This window comes from Anomalospiza imberbis, chromosome 21 (genome assembly GCF_031753505.1).
Source record: "Anomalospiza imberbis isolate Cuckoo-Finch-1a 21T00152 chromosome 21, ASM3175350v1, whole genome shotgun sequence".
In the NCBI taxonomy this organism is placed as follows: domain Eukaryota; kingdom Metazoa; phylum Chordata; class Aves; order Passeriformes; family Viduidae; genus Anomalospiza; species Anomalospiza imberbis.
In genome coordinates, this window is record NC_089701.1 from 5,909,350 (window position 1) to 5,922,094 (window position 12,745).

Genomic DNA, 12,745 nt, shown 5'->3' on the forward strand with positions numbered 1-12,745 from the left:
CCGTTTCCCGGCACTGCGTCCGTCACCGCGGGGCCGGGCCGGTGCACCGGGCGGGACTACAGCTCCCGGCGGCCCGCGCTGCCCGCCCCTCCCCGCCCCTGCCGCAGAGCCGGGCGGGCCCCGCTCCCGGTGCAGGTGGCCGGGCCCCAGCGGACGCCCCGGAGTCCGGTAAGAGCGTGGCACCATCCTCCCCATCCCGGTCCGTCAGCCCCCGGCGCCGCGGCGGCGGCCGCGCTCCCTCCCCGCGGGCGGCCCCGCGGGCTCCCCATCAGGCGCCGCGGCCCTACGGGCGGCCTCAGGGTCCCTCTGCTCCGCCGGTCTCCGCATGAGGTACCGGGGCTCCTCGTGGGGCACCGTGGCAAGCGCCGGGATCCCCCCGTCCCCTGGTCTCCCCACGAGCGCGCCACGGGCCCTCGCCCCGCCGAGAGCGGCGGTGCCCGGGCGCTTCCGGGGCCTGGCGGGGCCGGGTGGCGGGGCCTGGCTGCATCCCGGTGCGGGGCCCTCCCGGTCTTTCTGCCTCGTGTGATGGGGCTGGGCAGCGCTGCTCGACCTCCCTGCTGGGGTCCTCAGGAGGGTGAGGCGGGGGTCCCTGCCCCGGGCAGGTGGGGCACAGGTGCCCCCCGGGTGCCATTGGCGCTGGGCTTTCTCACAGCCCGGCCACCTGCCCGCGGTCCCCCCTGGGACCCGCTCCTCGGGCTCGGTGCTCCCCGGGTGGATCCCCGCGCTTTGCCTCGGTGCCTGCCGGCTGTGAGCTGCAGGCATGGCTTCGTTTCCTCTGTGCTGATGCAGCTGGACAAGACCTGAATCTGTAACACAGGGCTGGAGGTCTCTGGCAGCGACACACCGGGTATCTCTCGGGAATCTCTCCCCGGTTATCTCCGTAGGAGGCACCGGTATGCCGGAGTGAGGTGGAGATATGAGCAGAGGATGACAGGGGCTTGCCTGAGCCTGCCTTGCCTTCAAGCGGGAGATTAAGCACCTTGCAGCCCACACAGAGTGGGGCTCCCCCGCTGCTGCCTCTCCACATCTGGCTGGTGTGAGGCTGTAACGGAGGGCCCAGGTCCCGGCTGAGGCACAGTAGATGGTGATCTAAAAGTTGCCCTGTTTAAATGCAGAGAGAGGCTCCCAAGCAAAAACACAGTGAGTCCTGCCCTGCATAAAGGCAGAGGGACAGTGTTGTGGGACATCACGTCTGGGAGACCATCACATGTTTGGTGGGGAGTGTTCAGAGGTCACTGGCACAAGGGGGAATCTCGGGGTAAAGGCTATGAGTGGGAAAAGGTCTCCAGGTTTCCACCTGGGAGTGGCATCTTGTGCTCTGCTGCTGGCACCACTCAGAGGTGGGACAGCCAACGAACAAGACATGTGACCGTGTGGCACTGCCTTGGCTCCCACCCTGCCAGCATGTGGTATCAAATCCACAGAAGCTCCTTGGATCTGGGAGGACTGCGCAGAGCAGAGGGAAAGCCACAAGTGTGGCTCCCAGCCCCACCAATTGTAGAAGAGCCCATGCAGGGCTTCCAGCTTCAGAGCAGGGAATCAATCTTCAAGAGGGAAATGATGCGAATGTTTCCTTCCTCTTTGGCCTATGTCCATGCCAGGAAGGGCCAGTTTTATCTCGGAGCTGTGAGGGTCACCTCTGTCATTTTCCTCCTCCCAGCGCTGTTGGCTGAAAAGAACCATTGCTAGATCACCATCTCTGAGTCTCAGAGCTACTTCTGGGGTGTGTCTGGGATGGGGACAGAGATGCTGTTTTGGAGGGACAAGTACCAGAGACAGAGTCACTGTCCCCAGGGAATGGGACAGGGGCCTGGGCACTCCTGGCAGCAGTGACAGCCCTTGTTCTGCCCACTCCAGCCTTGCCTCATCCCTGACCTACTCTGGCAGTGTCTCCAGCCTACACAGGCCAGGAATCTGCCCGCCAACACGAGGGTTTGCAAACACAAGCAGAGCTCAAAGAACTGAGTTTCCTGTCCCTGATCCTGTCTGAGCTGTGTCGTGAAGCACGTGAAGCTGTGCTCTTCCAACAGCTGTGATGGCTGTCCTGGAGCCAGGCATGCAGGAGAGCTCATGCTCGGGGCCTGGGAGACTCTGGATTTTAAGGACAGAGGGATTCTGGAGTAGAGTGGAGGTGTCCAATCATCTGTACATGGTCTCCTGCCATGACGTAGCTCACACATCCATGGAAGTGACTTTATCCTGCATCTCATATTGCTGGGGCGTGGCCAGACCCCTGGCTGGTGTGCAGGATGTGGCTCCCCAGGTGGGAATGGCCGGGCTCTCGGCTTGCACCAAGCAATGCCGTGCTGATGGCTCAATTGGAGGCCATCTCCAGGGTCAGATAAAGTTACATCTCTGGGAGCTCTGGGCTGCTGGGTTACATCCTCACTGCCAGGAGGACTGATGACTCAGGGACCTCATCCAGGAAACGGGGCTGCTCAGGCATCCCACGCCCATGGGATTTTTAACACCAGGTCTAGTGTGCGTGGGTTGATGGCTGTGGTTTCTCTCTCCCTGCAGGCCACGATGCTGCGTTTGGCTGCTTTTGCAGCTGTGCTGCTGTTCTTGAGGGTCACTCTGGAACTGTCCTGGGCCCAGGCCATCCCTGCTCTCTTCATCTTCTACCTGGCATCCGGTGGATGGGACTTCTTCCTCGTATTCCTCAAGACAATACCAAGGGACTTCAGGTAGGTGTTCTGGCTGGGATGGTCCAGCCATCCACCCCTGGCCCTCTGCTCTGCCTTGGTGTATGTGTATGTGTGACTCCTTGCACAGCCTGGGTTTCTGCTGGCACCTGGCCTGGCTGGAAGGAGATCTCCCTCTGCCGTGTCCGGGTGACTCCAAACTCTCGGGCAAACTTTTCCCAAGAAGGATAGATTTCAGCTGAGCTCAAAGCCTATTGACTGTCCTTGTACTTCACCCTGTCCCTAAAGCTGCTGGCGTAGCACCAGGCTCCTGTGCAGGGTTTGTTCTGAGTTAGTATCAGGCTGTGCCAGCTCCTGGCAAGGATATGGGGGGAGGGAGTGGTGGTAGAGAAGGAGAGAAGTCGAGGCTCAAAAATGCCCCTTTGATCGGGGACATCCCTGTCTGCAGACTTCCAAAACACATCTCTCCCTGGCCTCCATCCATCCCTGGCTATGAGCATCTCTGCAGATGTGTTCTGCCTATGTGCACACTGCTCAGGGGAGCACGCAGAGCTGCTGCTGACCTCATGTGGGATCTGGTATAAGTGCTGGACTGTTGCAGCTCCTCGGAGGGTCCTTGTGCTGTGCTGGCTTTGCTGGAGGAAGTGGTTTTGCAGGAGTCACTGAGCAGCTGCCCTCTTGCTCCCCTTCCTTTGGCAGCACGGGGCTGGTCCTGTTGCGGGTGAAGTGGCAGGTATGGAGGCACGTGAGGGAGAAGAACACAATCGCCAAAATCTTCCAGAAGACCGCAAGGAAGTATTCAGAGAAGACAGCACTGATCTTCCAAGGCACAGGCGAGAGCTGGACCTTCCGTCAACTGGACGAGTACTCCAACCAGGTGGCCAATTTCTTCTACAGCCAAGGCTTCCGCTCGGGTGACGTGGTGGCGCTTTTCATGGAGTCCCGCAATCAGTACGTGGGGCTGTGGCTCGGCCTGGCCAAGATCGGGGTGGAGACGGCCCTCGTGAATTCCCACCTGCGCTTGGATGCCTTGCTGCACTGCATCGCCATCTCCAGCTCCAAAGCTGTGGTTTTTGGGGTGGAAATGATGGAAGGTGAGGGGCTGGCAGATGTTTTGGGAGTGCTTTGGACTGGAGGGAGGTGTGTCTACTCAGTGGGTTCAGTGTTCCTTTCCTGCCCACCACAGAACAGAGATCTGGAAGAGAATTGACAGTTGAATCATCCAGGAATTAGATTTGTGTTTGGTTTTTGTTTTGGTTTTGATTCCTTTGGACACTGGGCAGGATCTGGAGTGAAGTCTGCCTCCCAAGCAGGTCAGCCTGGGTATGAGGATCCTTCCTTATACCTCCCAAGTCCATTCCCAGCGTGGAGATCTGGGTTGGACTGGGCCTGCCCCACTGCACAGGAGGAACCTCCCCTTGCTCTCCATGGCTGTTGCTACATCCTTGCAGCACCTTGGCTCCAGTTCCTTGTGTGCTTCAGCCCACACCTCTGAGGTTGATGGTGTCAACAGACCTCTTGGCACCAAAGAGGTTTTGGATGGGGAAAGGTGGAAAACAGGATCTTCTGGTCCCTGAAGAGGTCTGGGCTGTGGCCCCAGCATCTGTTAATCATGGGAACAACATCTGCTTGGGATGGCTGTGAGCCCTCTGGGGACTCTGCCGAGCACAGTGGGGGTACTGCTACCTGGGGCAGGGTGTCCCTCAGGCTGTCTGGGAGGACAGGGAGTCTCTGTGCTGTAGCCACCCTGCTGCTTTTCTCCAGCTCCCTTCTTTACTTTCTCAGCAATGCAAGAAGTGCAGCCCTCCCTGGATAAATCCATCCATCTCTTCTGGTCTGGGGAAGAAAATCCTAAATCCGTGCTTCCTGGTGCAAAACACCTGGACCCCCTCCTGCAGACGGCCCAGCGACACCAGCCATCTCCCCCTGATAAGGGCTTTCTTGGTATGTGGTCAGCTCTTGGGGCCAGAAATGTGGTGGTGATCTTCAGGGTCAGCTGGTTACAACTCTGGCAAGACTGCTGGGGATGCTGGCAGGGGGTATTTGGGATGGGTCTTACTCCAGTGTTGGAAGCCCAGCCCTGTGTGGAGCAGTATCCTGTCGTACCCTCCGTGTGTCCAACAAACCTGATCTGCCCCGGGGTGATCCCATGTTCTTGGAGCTGTTACATGAGAGTTTTGGCTCAGCTGGCAAGAGTAGAGTGTTTAAATTTTGCTTGTCCCCCTCTCCTGGTTCAGCCAGCTCCTAGATTGGGAATGTGACCCTGTCTCCTCATTGCTCCCCAGATAAACTCTTCTACATCTACACCTCTGGCACGACGGGGCTGCCCAAGGCTGCCATTGTGGTGAACTGCCGGTAAGGCTGTGGACAGGGGCTCAGGGAGGATGGGGCTGAGCTCTGCCCTCTCCTAGCACAGCACCCCTGACCCTGCTCCTGACATGCCTTTTCACCCTCCCCTCAGGTACTTCCGCATGTCCAGCTTAGTTTTTTACGGTTTTCGGATGAGGTCCGATGATGTGATGTACGACTGCCTCCCGCTCTACCATGCTGCAGGTAACATGTGCCATACAGAGCATCCTGGGACTGACTCTTCCCTCAGCCAAGCCCAGGGCTCAGGCTGGAGGCTGGTGTGGCTGTGATCTCCATGTCAAGGAGGATGAGACTGCTGCTTGCAGTGTGTGACTGAGGCTTTTTCTGCTTTTCCCCTGGAAGCCAAGAATCGATCTGGCTGACATTTGGAGCAGGGAGTGTGTGGGGAGGGTGTTATCCTACCCTGGTTTTGGAATACCTGTTACTTCTTGCTGCTTCCTGTGGAAAGTAAGGGGGGAAAGTCTAGGGGAAGGGGAAGCAGTGCCTGCCTGCCTGGCTGAGACATGCTGGGATGTTTAGGTGCAAAGTGCTGCCCTACATGTTACTGCCATGTGTCTTCTCCCTTGTGCCTGTGGTCCTGGGGACTTTGGCTGGGTGAACCCCCACTGCTGTGAGCCAGCCATGGCCTCTGCCTTGCCCTGCCAGTTCTTTCCGTGGGTGGGCTGGGCTGGAGGTGTTTGGGGACTGAGGGCTTTCCTGGCTGCTTCTCTGCAGGGAACATCGTGGGGATTGGGCAGTGCCTGCTGCAGGGCATGACGGTTGTCATCCGCAAGAAGTTCTCGGCCTCACACTTTTGGGAGGACTGTGTGAAATACAACTGCACGGTGAGGCCGTGAGGCAAGGGGCCAGCGGGGAGTGGGCAGTGAAGCCTGGGGGTCTGTGTCCCAGGAGGTCTGTGCTGCTGGAAGTGAGGGACACCTGGACCGGTTCTGTCTGTCCAAACCACCTTTCAGGGTGGTGGGGCTGTGTCATTCCCACCTGGGCTGGTAGCTTCACGTGTCCTCCTCACATTCCAGTATTAGCCAGGAGATAGTGGATGGGTTTCACAGCCTGGAGAGGTGGGTTAACCAGGGAGGGACAGGCTGGATGAGTTAGCAGAACTTCTCTTTTTTACTGCGGCCTCTTTAGCAAACTTTGGGTGTGTTGTGCTGTCCCTTCCTGCCCTGAAGCAGCCTCAGAGAACCCAGGGCCTGGCACAGAGGTCCTAGTGAGTCTTTCCTCTCTGTTGCTCCCAGATCGTGCAGTACATCGGGGAGATCTGCCGCTACCTGCTGAACCAGCCATACCAGGACACGGAGCGGCAGCACCGGGTGCGCATGGCCGTGGGCAATGGGCTGCGGGCCTCCATCTGGAGGGAGTTCATGGCCCGCTTTGGCATCAGCCAGGTGGCCGAGTTCTACGGGGCCACCGAGTGCAACTGCAGCCTGGGAAACTTTGACGGCAACGTAAGGCCCCACAATCCTCCCTTGTGTCCCAAAGGGTGACAGCTGGCCTGGGCAGGGTTGGAAACCCAAATGGGCTGTCTGCTCCTTGGCACGGGTTGCCATACACCCAGAGGGGTTTTGGCTGTTGTGTGGTGCCACCTCTGTGGTATCCTGGGAGTGTGTGAGCGGTGGGTTCAGGTGGGACAAATGTCCTTGCTATCCACAGCTCTGAGCTCTTTCTGTTCTAGGTTGGGTCATGTGGCTTCAACAGCAGGATCCTACCAGGTGTGCACCCCATTGGTTTGGTGAAGGTAGATGAAGACACTATGGAGCTGATCCGGGGACCGGATGGTGTCTGTATCAGCTGCAAACCAGGTGAGGACGACTGCAGGGATAAAATCTCCTCAGCCCAGTATGAGTGTGAGTGTTTCACGTTACCTCAGGATAATTTCCCTGGATTTGTCTCTGCTCAGTTAAACCACACCAGCCCCATTAGACACCCTTTTTGCTTGGGGGACTGGGGGTGGTGGTGTTTCCCCCCTTCATCCCCTCTTCTCACTTCAGGGGAGCCAGGGCAGCTGGTGGGTCGCATTGTCAGGAGCAATCCCCTGCAGCACTTCGATGGTTACCTGAATCAGTCGGCCACCAACAAGAAAATTGCCAGGGACGTGTTTACAAAAGGGGACGCTGCCTATCTCACAGGTGAGGCCAGCAGGACCCCTCTGTCTGCTGGGAGTGAAGGAGAAAGGCACCTATGTGGGAGTGGGGACTCTTCCAGGGTAGCAGCACTGCCCTGAGATGCTCCAGGGTTGCTCCTAGCCAACACCTCATGTTTTTGCCCATTCATTGCTTTCCAATAGGGGATGTCCTGGTGATGGACAAGTATGGCTACATGTATTTCCGAGACCGCACCGGGGACACCTTCCGATGGAAAGGGGAGAATGTCTCCACCACGGAGGTGGAGGGAACACTGAGCCGCATCCTCAACCTGACAGACGTGGTGGTTTATGGTGTGGAGGTCCCAGGTAGCTGAGAGGGAAATGGACAATCAGGAGAGGCAAGCAGGCCTCCAACACTTGAGTATGAACATGTCCTGCATGTCCAGATGGATGTGTCCTGACAAGAGGGTAGGCTGAGGCTCCCTGTGGATGAGCTGGGAAGAGGCCACAAGATGTGTGGCTAGCAGGAACCAGAGAGTTTCCTCACTCTCTCAAGCTTTGGTCTGATTCTGGCTGGTTTGTAAGGACCCTGTGTCGTCTCTGGCCATGACTGTGACTGCAGGGTGTCACCGGTAGCCCTGGCCACAGGGTGATGACACAGCAGTGACACAGCTGGACATGCCAGGGCTTCAGTACAAAGCAGGGTCTTGCTGGTGCAGGGCAGAGGGGAGATGATGCTACAGGGACAGTGTGTCTGAGCGTCCTTCATTCTCTGCTCTTAGGCGTTGAAGGGAGGGCAGGAATGGCAGCCATCGCCGACCCAGAGAACTCCTGTGACCTAGAAGACTTTTCCAGCAAGCTGAAAAAGGCCCTGCCACTGTATGCACGTCCCGTCTTCCTGCGGTTCCTGCACGAAGTCTCCAAGACAAGTGAGCCATGGCATGCATGCTCACACTGGACATTGAGCTGGGGGAGCCTGGGAGGGGAAAACCTGCTTACAGAGATCATTCTGTAGGGTAGGGATCAAGCCTCTCTGCCCCATGGAGCCCGTGGCCAGTTCCTCAGGTGGTTTTGAGGCATGGGGATGTAAGGCTGGGTCTGGGGCAACACAGGTGTGGTGGGGATGGAAGAGTGCGTAACTAGTGAGCCCTTACTCCTTCTTCTATCCCCATTTCAGGCACTTACAAGTTCCAGAAGATGGAGCTGCGGAAGCAGGGCTTTGACCCCGCGCTGGTGAAGGACAGGTTGTATTTTCTGGACACCAGGCAAGGCTGTTACCTGCCACTGGACCAGGCAGCATTCAACAGAATCCAGTCAGGAGACCAGAAGCTGTAACTGGTGGGGCTCAAACCAGGCACCTCCCAAATCCTGCTGGGGAGAGGGGGCAAGGCAGGCACTGGGGAAGGAAAGGTTCACAGATTGATATAAAAGGCACGCTAGAGATTTTATTTGACAAATTTTACAGATTTGGGTTTGGGAGGAACACAGAGGGGATTGAGGGGAAAGGGATGGTCACATACCAAAGCATTGACTCATTATGGCTTTATTTTCTGCTTGATACAGTGGTGGTGGTCCCATGCCATGAGAGGGGCAGGGCCATGGCCAGTTGAGGAGGGGTAGGGTGCCTCTGCCTTTCCACTTTGCTTTTCTTGTCTTTCCCTACCTTTTCCTGCCTGCAGCAACCCTTCCTTGTGAAAGCCATGAAGGGGCCGGTGCTGGGCTCTTCCCCACTTCGCTACCAAGCAGCCAGCTTCTTCTTGGCACAGGGACCCACTTGGCAGAGGGAAGGTGGGTGCCAGGCGCAACCCCTTCCCTCTGCTTGGCCCTGCTGGTGTTGTGTGTCTGCTGTGAATCGGGGGAGCAGGGTAGTGTTGGGCTCAGGAGGGGGACAGATGTGTGTTTCTGCCATGCCATCTCTCTCCTGGGGATGACATTTCTATTTTTCACAGATACACGCACATTATATCTATATCTATATATATATATATGTGTGTGTGTGTGTGTGTATACATATATATATATATAAAATACACGCTGAGTTTTTTTTTTTTTTCAATCTTAATTTATTGTCCGTACTTTTGAATGTGTCTCGGGTTTGTGCAGTAGGTGGAGGGATAGCCCAGACCTGTCCTCTCTTGGAGAATCCTTTTCTCTCGCAGGGAGGTGGGATGCTCATCTGGGAGTGATTCTCCTCTTCCAGCGTGGGTGCAACTGTAAATGTCCTTGTGGCCTTGCTCCATGGTGGAGGACATGAAAAATCCCACTATCTTGTGGACACTTCTCTGGGTCTTTTACTTCCATCTTTTGTGGATGCAGCATTGTTTTATGGACCTTCTTCCTTGCCAAAAGCAAGTGGGAGAGTGGGAAGAAGGGCCGAGTTTGCCTTTGCTTAGATGTACTCAGGAGGTAACTTGCCAGGGGAGAGAACATCCTCTGGAGGGTGGCCTCTGTGAGAGCCTGACTTCATGTGCTCTGCATCCCTTCCCAAAAGAGCCCTCCCTGTCTCCAGCACCAAAGCAGGGCCCTGAACTGAAATGTCTCTGTGAAATACCTGACTTGTGCTATGTGAATTCCCCATGTTGTGTCTGATATGAAACAGCCTCAGCTGCGATGTTTGATTCCAGTCCTCGGAAAACAAGCAGAAATTTCTCTTCCAGAGAAAACTCTGGGTTGGGTTGCTTTTTGTTTTTTTTTTTTTTTTTAATAATTTGTTTTTATGCTTTTAGCAGGGTTACTCCTTAAAATGACATCTGTCTTTTGTGAGGGGAGGGTGTGTCTGCTCTTCTAGCTGTGCTTCCACACCAACGTACCTGCCTGCCTCAGTCCGTCCTGGTCTCACAATTAAACACAAGTATGGGTCTATGCTGGTGTTTTCTACCTCTTCCTTGTACAGTCCTGCTTTGTGAGGGAAGGTGGGGGACTTTGCTGGTTTAGGAACTGCCACACCAGAGCATCTTAGAGCAGGGGGAACAAGCCCCTTGCTGCTGGGTTTAATGACTGTGTGAACACAACATGTTGATCAGACCTTCCCCAGTTTCCTCCACTGATTTCCACACCCCATTTTTCCTTGTTCTGTCCTCAGCATTGCCATCCCAATTTGTTCTGGCCCAGTTCTCCCTGTTTACCCTTGGACATGTGGCTCTTCCACCCCTTTCCTGTTCTCTATTTCCTCTTCCTGCTGCTTCTCTCTGTTTGTCCATGCTGAACTTCCCAGCTCATTTCTGCTCTTGCAGACAAGTTTTTTGGTAGCCATTCCACTTCCCTTGCTGCCAGAACCATCTTTTACACCTTCTGCATTCAACCCTGGTGATAGAAGACCCTGGCTCCTTCTTGGTATGGGGCTGCCAGGGACAAATGTCTTCCCTGAGCCTGAGTGAAATGTGTTGCCTGGTGAAGCACACTGTAAGAAAAGTGTTGGAAATTTTACATCCTTTCCATATCAACTTCACATTTAGACATGTTCAAATTGTGTCTTCTCCAGCATCTCTAAGCTGAAGGCTTTGATTTTAGATTTTCAGTCCCCTGGACACTCAGAGCCCTACAGCCCGGGGGGCTCAGCCCTCAAACAGCGTGGCTTTGCCCGGGAGGGTCACAGTTAGGGGCCGGGGAGCTGGTGCAGGGAGTGCAGCAGTGGTGCCTCTGCAGGTGCTTTGCTCCCACCTGTGTGCCCTGTTCCGCTCGCAGCCACCAGAGGAGGGCAGGCTGGGCTCGGCAAACGCCTCCCCTCGGGGGACACGCTCCCGGGGCTTTCACAGCCCTCGTGTGCTGCTCAGAGCCCTGGAAGTGTGGGATGTTGGAGCGGGGGGGTACCCACGCAGCGGGGAGGGGAAGTTTCAGATACAGATAACGGTGCTGGGTGTGAGGCCAGTGGCAGTCCCAGGCACTGGTGTCCAGGGGGCTCAGGCTCCTGGCTGGATACTGTGCCTGACTGAGACTTGGGCAGCAGCGAGGTCACCGAGCTGTGCCAGGTGGGTGGTGGGCAGCCGTCTGAACCACTGGGCCTCATCCAGCCTTCTGCTAAAGGCAATGAGGAGAAGCTTGGCCGCCCTGAAGTCAGACCTGGGGGTGGTCATCTGGAGATGGGTGGTTTGGAGTAGTAAAGGAGGATACAGGGGGACTTTACTCCCTCCCTGCAGGAGATGGCTGTGCTGAAGAAAGAGGGGTTGCAGGGCAAAACTCAGCACTGTGCTTCAGTCTGTCTGAGAGCAGGGTAGGTTAAAAAAGCCCACCAAGGAAATTACACATTCAGGGCACTGCCTGTAAAATGCAGATGTGAATAGCTTTGGAAGCTTATGGAAATATGGCTGTTACTTGGTTGCTAGTGAGCCCATAGAAATGGAGACTGGTTTGAGTTGTTGGGTTTCGGAGATGGATGGGAATTATAGGCCTGTGAGAGGAGCAGGATGTAGCCCTTGCTGGTGCCAACACAAGTCAGGAGCTGGGCCCTGGCTGGAGCATAGCGGGGAGCTCACCCCAAACCCTGTATTTTGGGCTGGCTGTGAGGAGGGGGAGGTGCACAATTCAGGCAAGAGGAGCAGGATGAGGCCCCCCCGAGGTGAGAGCTCCTGCTCTGGGGAGATGGAAGGTGCTGAGTCACTGGGAAAGATCTCGACAGACATCACAAAGGGCTCTGGTACACAGCCCGTTGATAGCGGAGACCTGCAGGGCTGTGCCAGAGGGCTGGGGCGTGCACGTGCCACACACACCTCTGTGCCAGAGGATTTCCTAGGGAGAGGGGAGCCCCAGGGAGGGGTGTTCATAGCTCTGAGTTATGCTCAAGGGAGCCCCCCTGTGCAGTGAGGCTGGTGTGGGGGGGTTGGTCCCCTCTGGAGATCTGGTGCCTGGGGACCATTCACCATTGGCGCTGTGTTTGTCCTGACTGAGGAGGGTTGTGTTGAACTTGGCAGTGCTTCAAGATTCCCTGAAACACCCAGCTACACCAATTAGAGGTCTTCCGCTGGCTGTCAGCTTGGAGTTGAAATCCTGGTGCCTTTCTAAAGTCACAGCTCCTCTGGAGAAATGAAGTTTATGTGCAAGTGTCCCTGCAGCTCTTGGCCCAGAAATACAAGTGCAGGTGTGGTGCTGAGCCTGGGATCAATGCTGAGACACAACACTTCCAGCAGAGAGGTATTTGGAATGAAGTAGCCAGTGTTTAATCATAGTCTGATTTTTTAAAATATCTTTTTATTTGTACAGTTTTAAGGAAGAGGCTAATTGAATACTCTATGATTAGAGACATCTTGTGAGACATCCCTTCCCTTTGATCAATGCACTAGTCTGGCTCAACAGCTGCATGTAGATAAAAGTCCTATACATAAAGTAGGAGACATTGTTCTGTTTTAATTAAAACACTTAAAATTCTGTTTGCATGAGGTTAAGAAAACATTAAAATCCTTTCCAGGGTTATTATCAAACTGCTAATTTAAGCAAAGCCAAAGAGCTTTACAAACCAAATGTACTCTTCCCCATGGAGATGACCGCTTCTCCCAGACCCTGTGTCCTGGACAGTGACAATATATCAAGAAAAAAATGCGGCACCTTTTTTTCTGGTTTGCTCTAGGTCCAGCCCAGTCAGGCCATGCTTAGTGTGCAAAACTGGAGTGTATTTTAGCCTTAATGCACATGGGGTTTTCGCAAGTTGCTCAGA

At 55.5% G+C, this 12,745-nt stretch overlaps 1 protein-coding gene across 2 annotated transcripts; it reads left to right on the forward strand.

Moving 5' to 3' along the window:
* Positions 1 to 12: 12 nt before the first annotated feature.
* Positions 13 to 9,960, forward strand: SLC27A4 (solute carrier family 27 member 4). 2 transcript variants are annotated; one of them, XM_068211392.1, is made up of 13 exons: positions 13 to 168; positions 2,521 to 2,687; positions 3,345 to 3,739; positions 4,431 to 4,589; positions 4,931 to 5,000; positions 5,107 to 5,198; positions 5,730 to 5,839; positions 6,251 to 6,460; positions 6,688 to 6,814; positions 7,004 to 7,141; positions 7,300 to 7,464; positions 7,881 to 8,027; positions 8,276 to 9,960. In XM_068211392.1, the coding sequence occupies exons 2-13, from the start codon at positions 2,527 to 2,529 to the stop codon at positions 8,431 to 8,433; spliced, it is 1,932 nt and encodes a 643-aa protein (XP_068067493.1). In that variant the 5' UTR covers positions 13 to 168; positions 2,521 to 2,526; the 3' UTR covers positions 8,434 to 9,960. The 2 variants fall into 2 exon arrangements, with proteins under 2 accessions (XP_068067493.1, XP_068067494.1); XM_068211393.1 differs by lacking the exon at positions 13 to 168 and adding an exon at positions 198 to 330.
* Positions 9,961 to 12,745: the final 2,785 nt, after the last annotated feature.